Source organism: Octopus bimaculoides, chromosome 18 (genome assembly GCF_001194135.2).
Source record: "Octopus bimaculoides isolate UCB-OBI-ISO-001 chromosome 18, ASM119413v2, whole genome shotgun sequence".
Classification (NCBI taxonomy): Eukaryota; Metazoa; Mollusca; class Cephalopoda; order Octopoda; family Octopodidae; genus Octopus; species Octopus bimaculoides.
Window position 1 is genome coordinate 51,988,552 of NC_068998.1, and position 12,837 is coordinate 52,001,388.

Genomic DNA, 12,837 nt, shown 5'->3' on the forward strand with positions numbered 1-12,837 from the left:
GTATAGCACCATTATGAGTTTAAATCTCTTGCTCTGTTTCCGGCAGGAAATTGTAATACTAGCAATATAAATTAAATTGTTACAATGTGTTAATAATTCCATCTATTGCCATAAATGTACATTTTATGTAAAATTACTATTCCATTGTCATCCAATATTATATGTTTAAAATAAAAGGTTTTTATCATTATTATTATTATTATTGATATTGTTGTTGTTGAGAGATTATATGGAAAGCTTCTCATACAGTAAACGTTCTATAATGTCTCTTTTCTGAACATTTATTTCTATGAATGAATTGTTAAAACTAGAAAATAATAATAGTATTTCAAATCTTGTTTTAATAACAATCTGATACTCAAGAAAAGGCTTGTCTTTTATAGATATTTTCCAAAATTAGTTTGATGGATTTCACATAAATTATTATTCAATAGTATTAACATCTAGCTTGTTTTTGGGGGGTTTTTTTTTGTTAGATATTGAAAAACATAACATTTGAAGGTTTTTAAACTCTGTGGTTATTCTAACAACTGGACACAAAGAGGTACCGTGTGGATAGATTAGAGAGAATTGTTATTTTACAGGTTTCAATGATTAAACAATGACCATACAATGACCATACAATGACCATAGGCACAGGAGTGGTTGTGTGGTTAGTAGCTTGCTTACCAACCACATTGTCCTGGGTTCAGTCCCACTGTGCAGCACCTTGGGCAAGTGTCTTCTCCTATAGCTATGGGCTAACCAAAGCCTCGTGAGTGGAGATGAGACTCTGATAGAAAACATTTGCCTATGTGCTTACCTTGGAAGTGAACCCAGAACCACTTGCTCTGAACAACCTTCTTAATTACACAGCCATACCTGACAACATGTGCCAAGATAAACACAAAGGTGTGTGTATGTGTGTGTGAGACTGATTCATAACATATGAAATCATGTCATTCTCTTCTGTGTTTGTTTTTATTTTATTATAATTATTTCTTTTTTATTTTTATGGAACATGGGAATGACTAGAAGTTTTAATAATATTAGTTTAATGTGAAACAATTTATGGACTGACTTAATGCTAAGATTCACTTATGGGAATTTAAAAAAACAATCTAATAAACTAGCCATAAATAAGATAATTTTCAATATTTTCAACTTGAAATTATTTTGATTCTTAACAAAAAGATTTGATGATAATATTTGTTTTGTTTTTGCTGGGTGTTTTTGTTTTCTTTGATTTGATGTCATCTTTGTAAGCAACATATATACATACATACATGTATAACACCTTAGAAGCAGTTGATAAAATCTTAATTTACACTAATGAATGTCTTCTGATGAATTAGAAAATCATTAAAAATAAACTCTAATTTACTAAACTTCTTGGGATTTTATTTTCTAGAAAAATGGTTTTAATTCCTGAAAGCAAAATTCCTTACAGAATTTAATAGTTAGCTAGTGTTTTAAGGTGTATTTTGCTTTGTACTTTTAAACTGAATCATTAAGTCTGGTATCTTCTGGCTAGAGAATAACTAAATCTTGCTTATACAATACAGCAGTCATTTTTCTTTTAACTAACCCAAATTATAATTCCATGTTAAGATTGCTCTGAAAAAAGAAAAACCTGAATAAGATGCATTTCTGTTGTTCATTGTTGTTGCCTAGGTTACATATAATAATATTATTAGCAATGCTAGAAGGAAGGAGAAAAATAAATAAAATTAAAAAATCTTAAGAAATTTGAAATTAACAAATGGATTACTATGAATCTACAAACTCATTCTTTTAACTTCCATAGCTGGAATGAAAATGGTATGAAAGAAGTTTTCCAACATCAAACAACCCAAAAAGAAGGTTACAAGAAACAATCACATTTGTATATGTGCATGTTACATAGATTACTAATTTACAGTGGTTATAAAATGCATATTTCATTACATTCTGAAAGCAAATATATATAATCAGTGAGTTAGGCCATGTAGGTAGCACCAACCCCCAACTCTACAACTCTACATTTCAAATTATATTTTGAAACTCCTTGGTTATCATTCTCAACTACACACCATCTCAATATATCAAATCATATTGAGATATAGAAAAATAAGATTTGTTTTCCATTTTGTTTACAATGTAAGATGATACATTATCTACATTTGACGGATATTTATCCTCATCTTGTTTGTTGTTAACACAACGTTTCGGCTGATATACCCTTCAGCCTATATCAGCCGAAACATTGTGTTAACAACAAACAAGATGAGGACAAATATCCGTCAAATGTAGATAATGTAAATAATGTACATAATTCCTCATCTCTTAAATATAGAAATGTAAGATGATATTGGACATTACAAGAACCAATACCAAAAACTGTCCTACCGGCAAGGTGGCTTCTTGTTCTTTCATCTCTCAAAATCTTAACATTGAAGAACAGATTTCCAATCAAAGTTTTCCAACCATGACTCTTCGGTTATATTTTCAAACTGTCTTTTAAGGGGTACGTTGGCTGCTATTTCTTAATGATTGAGTGACCTTGTGGAGACACTTTGATTTAAAACTCTCTAATACTTCAGACCCACTATTGGCCTTACTTTGGCCTACTTTAGTTTCGTACTCATTGAATTCAACATTTATATCCAACTAAAAGAGTTTAGTACAAAGTAATTTATTTTTAATTAATTTGGATGTTTCAAAAATTACAAAGATTTATTTTGCCCATATATGACTACATTTTCTATAACATTCACCCAAACCAAAGATAAATCTCATTTGAGATCCTTAAATAAGCCACTACACAAGACACAAACGTAAACAGGACTTTGTAAATCTTAAACAGATTACTCCATTTGGCTGAAGTTGAAAACGAAATTGAAAATTTTGTAATATCTGCAGTTATTTAAGAAAAAAAAATTGATTGAAAATATAAATGATGCTCTGTTCAAATTTTGTATCGTAGTTAATTACATTCAAGTAGTCAACAGGCAACATCCTTTGTAATTAAATGCAAATATTTACTGTTGCCTTATATTGATGTCATAGTGATATTAAAAGAAGGAAATTTACCGTTTTGTTATTGTTGTTGTTGTCGTTTTCTAATATGTTACAAATTGTAAACTTTAATTTTCACTTAGTAATTGGAGTTTCTTTAATTCTGAAAATTCTAATGAAACATTTGATTCCATATATTGATCTAAGAATTTCAGAATTGATACTTATTATTTTTTTAAATTTTCTTGAAAGAAATAATTAAATGCTAGTGATTTTTATGTAGAAGATTTTTATTTTCCATTTATTTTTTTCTTCTTTTTTTTTGTTTTTTTTTTTGCATGTTGGCATGTTTGCCAATGATGAAATACAATAAAATCTTGCTTGAGTTTCATCTGGTTCATGTCAAATTTAACTGCAATAAATATTTATCATTTCATTCACTTTTTAAAAATAGATTCGAATTAAAGTTAAACTCATTATCCAGATTCAACTCTCAGTCTCATCTTCATTGTTTTTAAACTGATTGTTAATTCTAACAATAGATTCGGTTGCTACAGCTTTGTAGCTTTGTTTTAACAAGAAAATTTTCTCAGAAATTAATTTCATCTGACTCTTCCAAAACAACTTATTTCAAGGATTATTTTGGAAATACAAAATACACAGTCTAAATAATATATTGTGTAGATTGTTTTCTTTAAGATTATTACAGATTTAAATTTTGTAATTAGTGTTTTTAAATTATTGAGATTTTACAAATGTAAATATATCGACATTTGCTGCTGCTTTGCATCCATCTATGCACTGCGTATAATAGCAGCTTAATCTCCTCCCAAACTATCCCTTCTCACCCCTGCCTTTGCACACTCAAACACATCAAGTGTAAAAACACCTCCAAACACTTCAGACCAACAAGGAAACCAACTCTGGTCATCCCACATTTATTTTCATCAAAAGAATATGCCCAGAGCTCAACCTTGATGTCAATAAACTTCTCTCTCTCTCTCTCTCTCTCTCTCTCTCGTTGCTCCAGTCAACTACGTTAAGGGTACACATGACTGTGGAGTGCTCAGCCACTTGTACATTAATTTCACAGAGAGGTTGTTCCAATGATCGGATCAACTGGAACCCTTATCATTGTAACCAATGGAAGACCAATTAGTTATATATACATATGTAATTTATTAAAACATGTGACATATTAATAAAAATCTGTCAATGTACAGCCATCCAGATCTCTGAGTACCTTATTATTTTTTCTAGTATATAATACCTGTACATCATCTCCAAACCTAATATATATATATATACATATATATACATATGTATATATACATATATATATATATATATATATATATATATATATATATATACATACATATGTACATATATATGTATATATATATATACACATATGTATATATAAATGTTCATGGGTGTAGTTAGATACTTCTTCACACAACCCAAGAAACACATTTTCATTCAACAACAATGACAACAGTCACACAACACCCATGCAACAACAGGAATCGAACCCACATTCTGATGATCATAAAGCCAATGCCCTAACCACTAGATCATGTCTTTACAATATTATTGTCCATTCTTATATAACTGGAACTGAATAACATCAACTTACTGAGGTGTTACATTTTATATTGAATGGCTTCAAAGTTGTTAATGCAAACATTGATTTCTTTGGATGTAATTTTAAATGAGTTTTTATTGTCACGAAAGACTCAGACTTTAATCAATTTCCTCTCTGTAACTCTTTTATTTCCACAGTCCTACATATTGACGTGCACTAACATTATTCTCTGATTTAAAGGTGGTTTTGGTTGCACACACAAAACCATAATAATATAGCAGTGTCACAATGCTAACCATTGTTTCTTTTCTTTTTTTTTCCTTCCAGGGTTCATTCAAATCTTCTCTGAGAAAAAGAAAAAAGGCATCATTAAAAAAGAAGAAAAATAAAGATGAACAGAAAACTTTTATTGTGAAGTCCATTCCGTCACCGACAACTAAACCCCTTTTGGTCTTTATCAATCCAAAGAGTGGAGGAAACCAAGGGGCCAAAATAATGCACAAGTTCTGTTGGTTACTCAACCCTCGGCAAGTCTTTGATTTAAGTCAAGGTGGCCCCACATTTGGGTAAGCATAGCATTAACATGTATTTACATTTAATAGGATTTGGGGAGATTTTCCTTTTTTTCTTTTTGATATTTAAAATGCTTTTCCTTTACTTGTTCCAGTCATATTAGATTGTAGCCACGCTGGGGCACTGCCTTGAAAAATTTTTAGTTAAATGGATCAAACCCAGTACAAATTTCTTTTAAAAGCCTGATACTTATTCTCGTGATCTCTTTTGCTGAACTGCTAAATTGCAGGGACATAAACACATCAACAGTGGTTGTCAGGCAATGATAGGGGACAAATACAGACACAAAGACTCACACTTGATTAAAGTGCCATGCAGTAAAACTGAACCAAGAATCATGTGGTTGGGAAACAAGCTTCTTACCGCACAGCCACGCCTGTGCTTGTTACGCTTTTACTTATATATATATATATATATAGATAGATAGATAGATAGATAGATATGTACACATACACACACACATATATATATATATCATCATCATCATGTATATATATATCTATACTCTTATTTGTTCAAATACATGCCACTGGGCTCTGAGAATTATTTCTCTTAACTTGCTTTCATTTTGTGTGTGAGTGTATATGTGTGTACACAGATATACACAATAAGCTTCTACATATTTCCTATCTACCCTAATCCACTCCCAAGGTACTCATCAACCTGAGGCTATGGCACTTGTCCAAAGTGCTGCACAAGGGAATTGAACCTAAAAACCCACATAGTTTCAATATTGACTTCTTAACCACACAACCATCGCATTGCTAATATAGAAAATAATGTATGTGACAAAAAAATTAGTGATGTTATTTTTATATGGAGAATTCACATATGTTAAGTCTATTGTATATAACGGCTGAAGCTAATAAATGAAGAAAGAAGGAAAGAAACAAAGAATCTTAGTTGAGATAAAGTAGAAGAAGCCGATTACTTTAAGTAAAGGTAATGGGATATTTAGTAGACTGTTTAGCTGGTGTGATTTAGTCTGGAAAATTATCTAAAAGCAACACCAATACCTACCAATACTGTTTTAGCAGAATAAGCATTACAGCTAGAATTTGTAGCACAAGCTGTTATTCACCAAGTTTCTTGGAATATTTATTGTACATGTTTCATTGTAGTCATTGCTTCACTGTCTTTTCTGTTAGATTGGTGTCGTTCCATCGCATGTATGGAAACATTCTAGTTAGAGAAGTAGAGAAGGTTATTCATAATATATATATATACATTGTTAATGTCTAGTCTTATTTTCTTTGATTTGCCTTTTAATTCATCTTTGAGAAGATTGGTTTCATTATGATTGCATGAATGAAGCAAATTTATTGCAACTCAATTCAAAGATGGCTTAAAATTTGTGCTGTGACTGATGACATTCACATTGCACTATTTAAATCTCAAAGAGAATCGGTAACAAATTATGCCTCTCGGCATTACATTGTCTTAGATAAATATGAAAGGCAAATCAATGTTTATCCCTTGGTATAATAATAGCTAAAGTCCCTCATAACTACAAACTTTCATTTTGTTTTAACCTACTTAAATATTATATTCTATTAGATTAGATATTATTACTGGAAAACCATTTGCCTACTTTTAGAGAATATATCTTAGAATTATATCTACTAGAGATATTTGTGTAGGTTTTGTTTTGTTTTTTTGTTTTAATGGTTTGGTTTGTAGAAAGTAGCTATTTCTGTGTCCATTGCGCATTCATGAAAAATGATGAGGTTGATGTAGATAATGTTTGTGATAAATATGGGCAGAGATGGGATGGCTGAAGTAATATGGAAGGAGGAATTAGGAATTGAAAAAAGAAATGATGAGCACAAGTAGAAGTCTTTCACCGTTAGTTTGTTCAATGATGGCTGATCTTAGATTTAAAAACAACCATAAATCTTCCCAGCCAAAGAGTGCTTCTGAACACCTTCCTTGTCATATATTTCTTGTAAAATGGATTTTGTGGACAGAAACTGGAATAAGATTGATGTATATACACTTATATATGTAACTTTGTGTTTGTTTTCATCTCTGATCCCTTGGATGAAGGTGAAACAGGCATGGTTGTTGTCAGCTTCTCCTGTCAACATATCGTTCAGTTGCTTTGTGACTTTAAATCACTATGGAGTAAGAGGTTTCTTAAGGGGAAAACGTGGGGGTTAGCATTAGGAAGATCATCCAGCTGTAAAGCAATATCTCAACATATTTGTCCAACCCAAGCAAGCATTAACAAACAGATGTAAAACAAATAAACAAATGTACTTATAACAGATCATTCTTAATACCCGACAAAGCACTCCTTAAAATCATAACTGCTGAACCTCTCAGATGCATTTAAATTTAAAATGTGGCAAAATCTCAAAAATCCGACCTCCTGCCCCCATAAAAAATTTTTTTACCATAACAATTTGTAAAGTCACCTGTGAATTAATAAAATCTAAAATATTTTATTTTCCTTAGTGTCAATGTGCCACCAAAAGGTCTTTTGTTCTTATTGTTACTACCAAACTCCTACCAGTATAATCCCTTTGTTACCATATTCCTGTTGGCATACACTGCCTTTCTTTCAGGGTCAGTTTCAGGTGGATTGGTATCAAAAGGGATTAAAATGCTTCACCACCTTTACTATGTGTGGTAATTCTATCTGTTGCGAATAACAGCCAAATCTCCTTCAAATTACATCTTATCTTTTTATAGAACACCATATATATTTTATAGTCCTCCCAGAGAACCCTAAAACTTAACGTGGTCAGAGCTGTAAAACTTTCAATCATAAGTCTACTCACTCAGAAGCAACAGTAACAGCAACTGTGGAGAGAACTGATTTTTTTCCGAGAAAGATCAGATAAAAAGAGAAAGAAAAATTATTGCATGTTTATGGCTGATGAAGAGACAAGTGATAGGAGTTGCTCGCTGATATATCCTTCCATTTGGAAATAAAGTTAAAGTATATTATAGCCAGCAGTTGACCTACTGTTTATTGACAGAATGACACTTAGTGAATGGACGATAGAATGATACTGTGTAAAGTATTGATCACTGCAAAGTATATGACAAGATCTGCAGTCCTTGGATTAGTGTATCTGATAATATCTAACACCCGTAATGGAATACAACACCTCAATAATGAAGCATATGTTCTTGACTTGTGGTCAAAGGTCACTGGGAGAAATTAATTATTAATTACAAAGATACTTCCCAACAAGTTTCATCATCTCAATTTACATTTGTTTTCACTTCAATCCCAGTCTATTATATAAAGATGTGGAGGTACAATGGCCCAGTGGTTATGGCAGCAGACTCGTGGTTGTAGAATTGCGGTTTCAATTCCCAGACCAGGCGTTGTGAGTGTTTATTGAGCACAAACACCTAAAAGTACACTTTCACCACAACTTTCTCTCACTCTTTCTTCCTGCTTCTGTTATACCTGTATTTCAAAGGGGCCAGTCTTGTCACACTCTGTGCCATGCTGAATCTCCCCAAGAACTAAATTAAGAGTACACATGTCTGTGGAGTGCTCAGCCACTTGCATGTTAATTTCACGAGCAGGCTGTTCCGTTGATCGAATCAACTGGAACCCTTGTCATCGCAACTGACATAGTGCCATCATTATATAAAGATGGTGCTCCAGCATGATCTTAGCCATAATAGCTAAAACAAATGGAAGAATACTTCTTTATTGTTCATTTTAATGGAGGAGTTTCCATCTTCCAAATCCACTCACAAGGCTTTGGTCGACCCAAGGCTATGGAAGAAGACATTTGCCCAAGTTGACACACCTACACCTCTAGGAGTCAGGTTTGTTACTACAGTTTCCTTAACGCTAACAGAAATAACTCTGGTGTGAATCAGTGTGATAGTGTTGATGTTCCACTGCTGCCATGACAACCAACTTTATTTTTTCTCTAAGTATAAGTTTGAAAGCTGAATCGACTGAGTAGAGTTACAATTAGATGAAATCTCCAAGTGGCTTAAATGCTCAAGTCTCCAATATCCAAGTGGCTAAAAAGAGTCAGTAGAAGGATACCCAGGAATCATGATCTGGATGCAGCCTGGCCTCTTTAGAATGTAAGAAGTTAAGGGCCAAAACAGTTGCATGAGTGGGGCTTTTTTTCTCTAAAGCCCTTCTGCTGTTTAGTTCTCTTGAAAGTTTCTGATGGTTTGTATTTTCAAGTGTGTTGTGTTTATGATAAAGTGTGTGTGTTTGTGGTAAAGTGTAACAGAATCATGCTTCAAAGTAATATCACTGGAGGAAAGTGAATGATGTAAACATTTCAGTGTGATGCAGAATGAGTTTGTAAAACGGATGGAAATAAATTGTAAATCTAGTAAAGAATATTGTAAAACTACTTAAGTGGTTTTAAATGACTGTTAAAAATCTGTGATTTCCCACTTGTCTTTAGTATTCCTTTTTCACTTTTTAAACAAATCATGAAAATTGTTTGTTAATTGCAATGGGGCCTGGGTTCTGAATCATAATTGCAATTTTATAAAATCTGAAGTGTTATAAATTCACAGCAAATTTGTCTTTTAAGAAAGTTACAAACTCTGTTTTTCAAGATGTTAATATAAAGTTATAAATATATAAGATCACTGATTTATGACGATAATTGTTTCATTATAGATTATTAAAGAACAAATAATTGATCAAAGTTGCAACTGCTATGACGTAAACGACGATGATATTTAATTTATTTTTATTTTTGCAAAGTTGGCATCAATAGAACAACAGAGTAAACACTACAGAGTTTTAAGTTTCATGTCTGGATTATTGGTTTAATCTCTCTTAATACCAGCCCACCTGAGACTGTCCATACTAAAGTGTTGATATTTAAATTAAAATCTCAATCAGAATCTCATTATAACATGAATACTATCATGAGATTTTATTTGGTCAACATCAGCATAATATACCAATAAATAAACTTAAAGATGTTTTACTAAAATCCTCTCCAGTATTGATTTTGTTGAAAATTAATTGAAACACATAAGCAAGCTATTCATTGGAAATTGAGTCACGCAAAGGTTAAATCCTACCAAGTTTGGGTTTTGGTTTACATTTTATTTTATGATTAACAACCTATGAATATGTTATCCCAAGATTCAAAGATATTATGAAATAGGTATGTGAGTTCTTAAAACTAAATTTAACCCTTTTGTTTCAATTAATTTTGAAAATAAGGAAGAATTTAGTAAAACAACTTTTGTCATTGTTAAGCTGGTATTTTAAACAAATTAATACAAAATTTTAATGAAAGGTTTTAAGTCAAATCACTTTAAAACAAGTAGTTTGTGTCACAGAACAGTCTTAGGTGGATACGTATTAAAAGGCTTACTGCTTTCACAATGATCTCTTTAATGAAATACACGTTTTATGTTTGTTTGTTTTTTTCTTTGCTGGTATAGGTGGGATAAAAACTTATTATAGAGACATTATTTTACAGTCAGATGCCTTCCTAATTGCTAACCCCTACATGTTTTGCAAGTAAGGGACTTGTCTTACGAAGGGGCATCACCTAGTGGTTAGGGTGTTGCACTCACGATATCAATGGGTTAATCTACCTGAATGGCAAATCAAATTGTTTTTATTTTCTTCGTTGTGTAAAACATGATGGAACTAATTGTTCAGACTAATTAGCTGACAAAGGACATTGACTGATAATGCTAATTGTCATGATGGTAGACACTATTGTTGTTATTAACACTGACAAATTACGAAAATTTTAAACATATTGTTTTGCAACCATGTGCTATCCGTTTGAATCTCACTGCACAATACATTGGCCAGGTGCCTTCTGTAGCCTTGAGTTAGCCAATACATTGTGGACAGAATGTATATAGATGTATGCTCTGTGTGTGTGTGTGTGTATAAGTTGTCCACCAGTCAAAAATAAAAGCACCCTGTATATAAATAATAAAGTCAATTTATTTTTGAATCCTCATGCAATAAATTATTGACCAAATGGTTACCACTCGTTTTTTCCCCTGACAGTAATATTTTGTCCAGTTATATGCCATCACCAGTAATATATTGCTTGATGTGTATCTAGAAGTGTGTGTATTTATGTATATATTTGGGTGTGTATATCTATGTGTATGTATGTGTGTGTGTGTGTATGTATATATATGTGTAATTATATATATACAAACACACACACATATTAGTCTATTCATGTGTAAGAGCCAACTGTTGTTGAACTGTTCAGAGGAACCCTAGAGTATCGATAAGCTACTGGATATATCTACACAAACAACATACGTGTATGTGGGGTTTGTGTTTATCTATTGAAAACACCACCAGTCAAAACAACACAGATATTGGGTCAAACGGTGAATGAAGCAACCAGTAAAATATAGATTAATTAATTAACTCCTAAATTGAAATAAAGAGAGAGGTCAGGATGATTGACTTCAAAACCTCTGAAGACAGTATCCCAGCTTGGCCACAGTCTAATGACTGATACCATTAATCAAATAAAAGAATAACTGCTCGTTAGCTGCTACTTAACACTTTTCAACTGATAAGATCAAAACTCATTATACCTTAACACAAACTAAATAATTACCCTTACATAAAAAGAAAAATACCTAAGTTATTTTTACACTTTTCAGTTGGTCAATTGACTCAATTTTATTCTTTCATCGTTGCTAATTTGTAACATTATTCTTAATTATTTTAGGTTTTTTTTTTATTGTTGATTAGTCCTGGGCAAACTGATAAATTATTCAGCTTGCTTCATAATGGGAATATAAAGCAATTAATTTAATCATCGTTAAGTCTTCAGATTGTAAGAAAACCAGATTGAATTGAGATTGGACTGATTTCTTGGATTTTTTCTTTTTTTTTTTCTAATTAGTCTGCATTAGTATTTTGAATAATGGTGGAGGAAATGTTACTTGCAATCAGATGTGGAGATTTCTTTCTAAGAAATATGTTCCAATTGTTTACTACTGTTTCAAACCATTCTTTGCTGGATCACCATCATCATCATCATCATCATCATCGTTTTAACATCCACTTTTCCTTTCTTGCATGGATTGGATGAAGTTTATTGAGGCAGATTTTTCTACGGCCAGTTGCTCTTCCCGTCACTAACCCTCACCTGTTATCCAAGGAAAGTAAATATTTTCCCCAAGGATCAGACATATTCTCAGAGAATTTTGGAAACGGCTTGTATGACTGACAATTATTTACAACTATTCAAGGCAGGGAAACTGTAACAAATACACAATCTCACATACATGCATACATATACTGCCCCCCATGCCAGTCGCACGTAAAAGCACCCACTACACTCTCGGAGTGGTTGGCGTTAGGAAGGGCATCCAGCTGTAGAAACTCTGCCAGATCAAATTCGAGCCTGGTGCAGCCATCTGGCTCTCCTGTCCTCAGTCAAATCGTCCAACCCAAGCTAGCATGGAAAGCGGACGTTAAATGATGATGATGATGATTATAAGAAGTTAGAAACTTCAAAAGAATTGAAATAAATTATTATTTTTGTACTGGAACTTGATGTCTGTAAAACTAAAAATAACAACTTGTAAGAATATAGCGTTAAAACTTCTTTTAATGTAAACATCAAAATGAATAGAGAAAATCTGATATGTTGCTTTGGTGTAATGGTTAGCAAATCTGTCGTAGTTTCAGAAGGTGAAAGTTCACATCCCGTGGGCAGCCTTCAATTTTTTTTTCCATCCAAGGG

General features: G+C 32.3%; 1 protein-coding gene across 1 annotated transcript in view; it reads left to right on the plus strand.

Annotated features, from left to right (window-relative positions):
* The window catches only part of LOC106878091 (diacylglycerol kinase zeta-like), a 352,548-nt gene that overhangs the window by 258,487 nt on the left and 81,224 nt on the right, over positions 1–12,837 (plus strand). Inside the window, exon 10 of the mRNA XM_052974271.1 lies at positions 4,892–5,130. Coding sequence (XP_052830231.1) covers positions 4,892–5,130 — 239 coding nt within the window. The remainder of the gene's footprint in view (positions 1–4,891; positions 5,131–12,837) is intronic.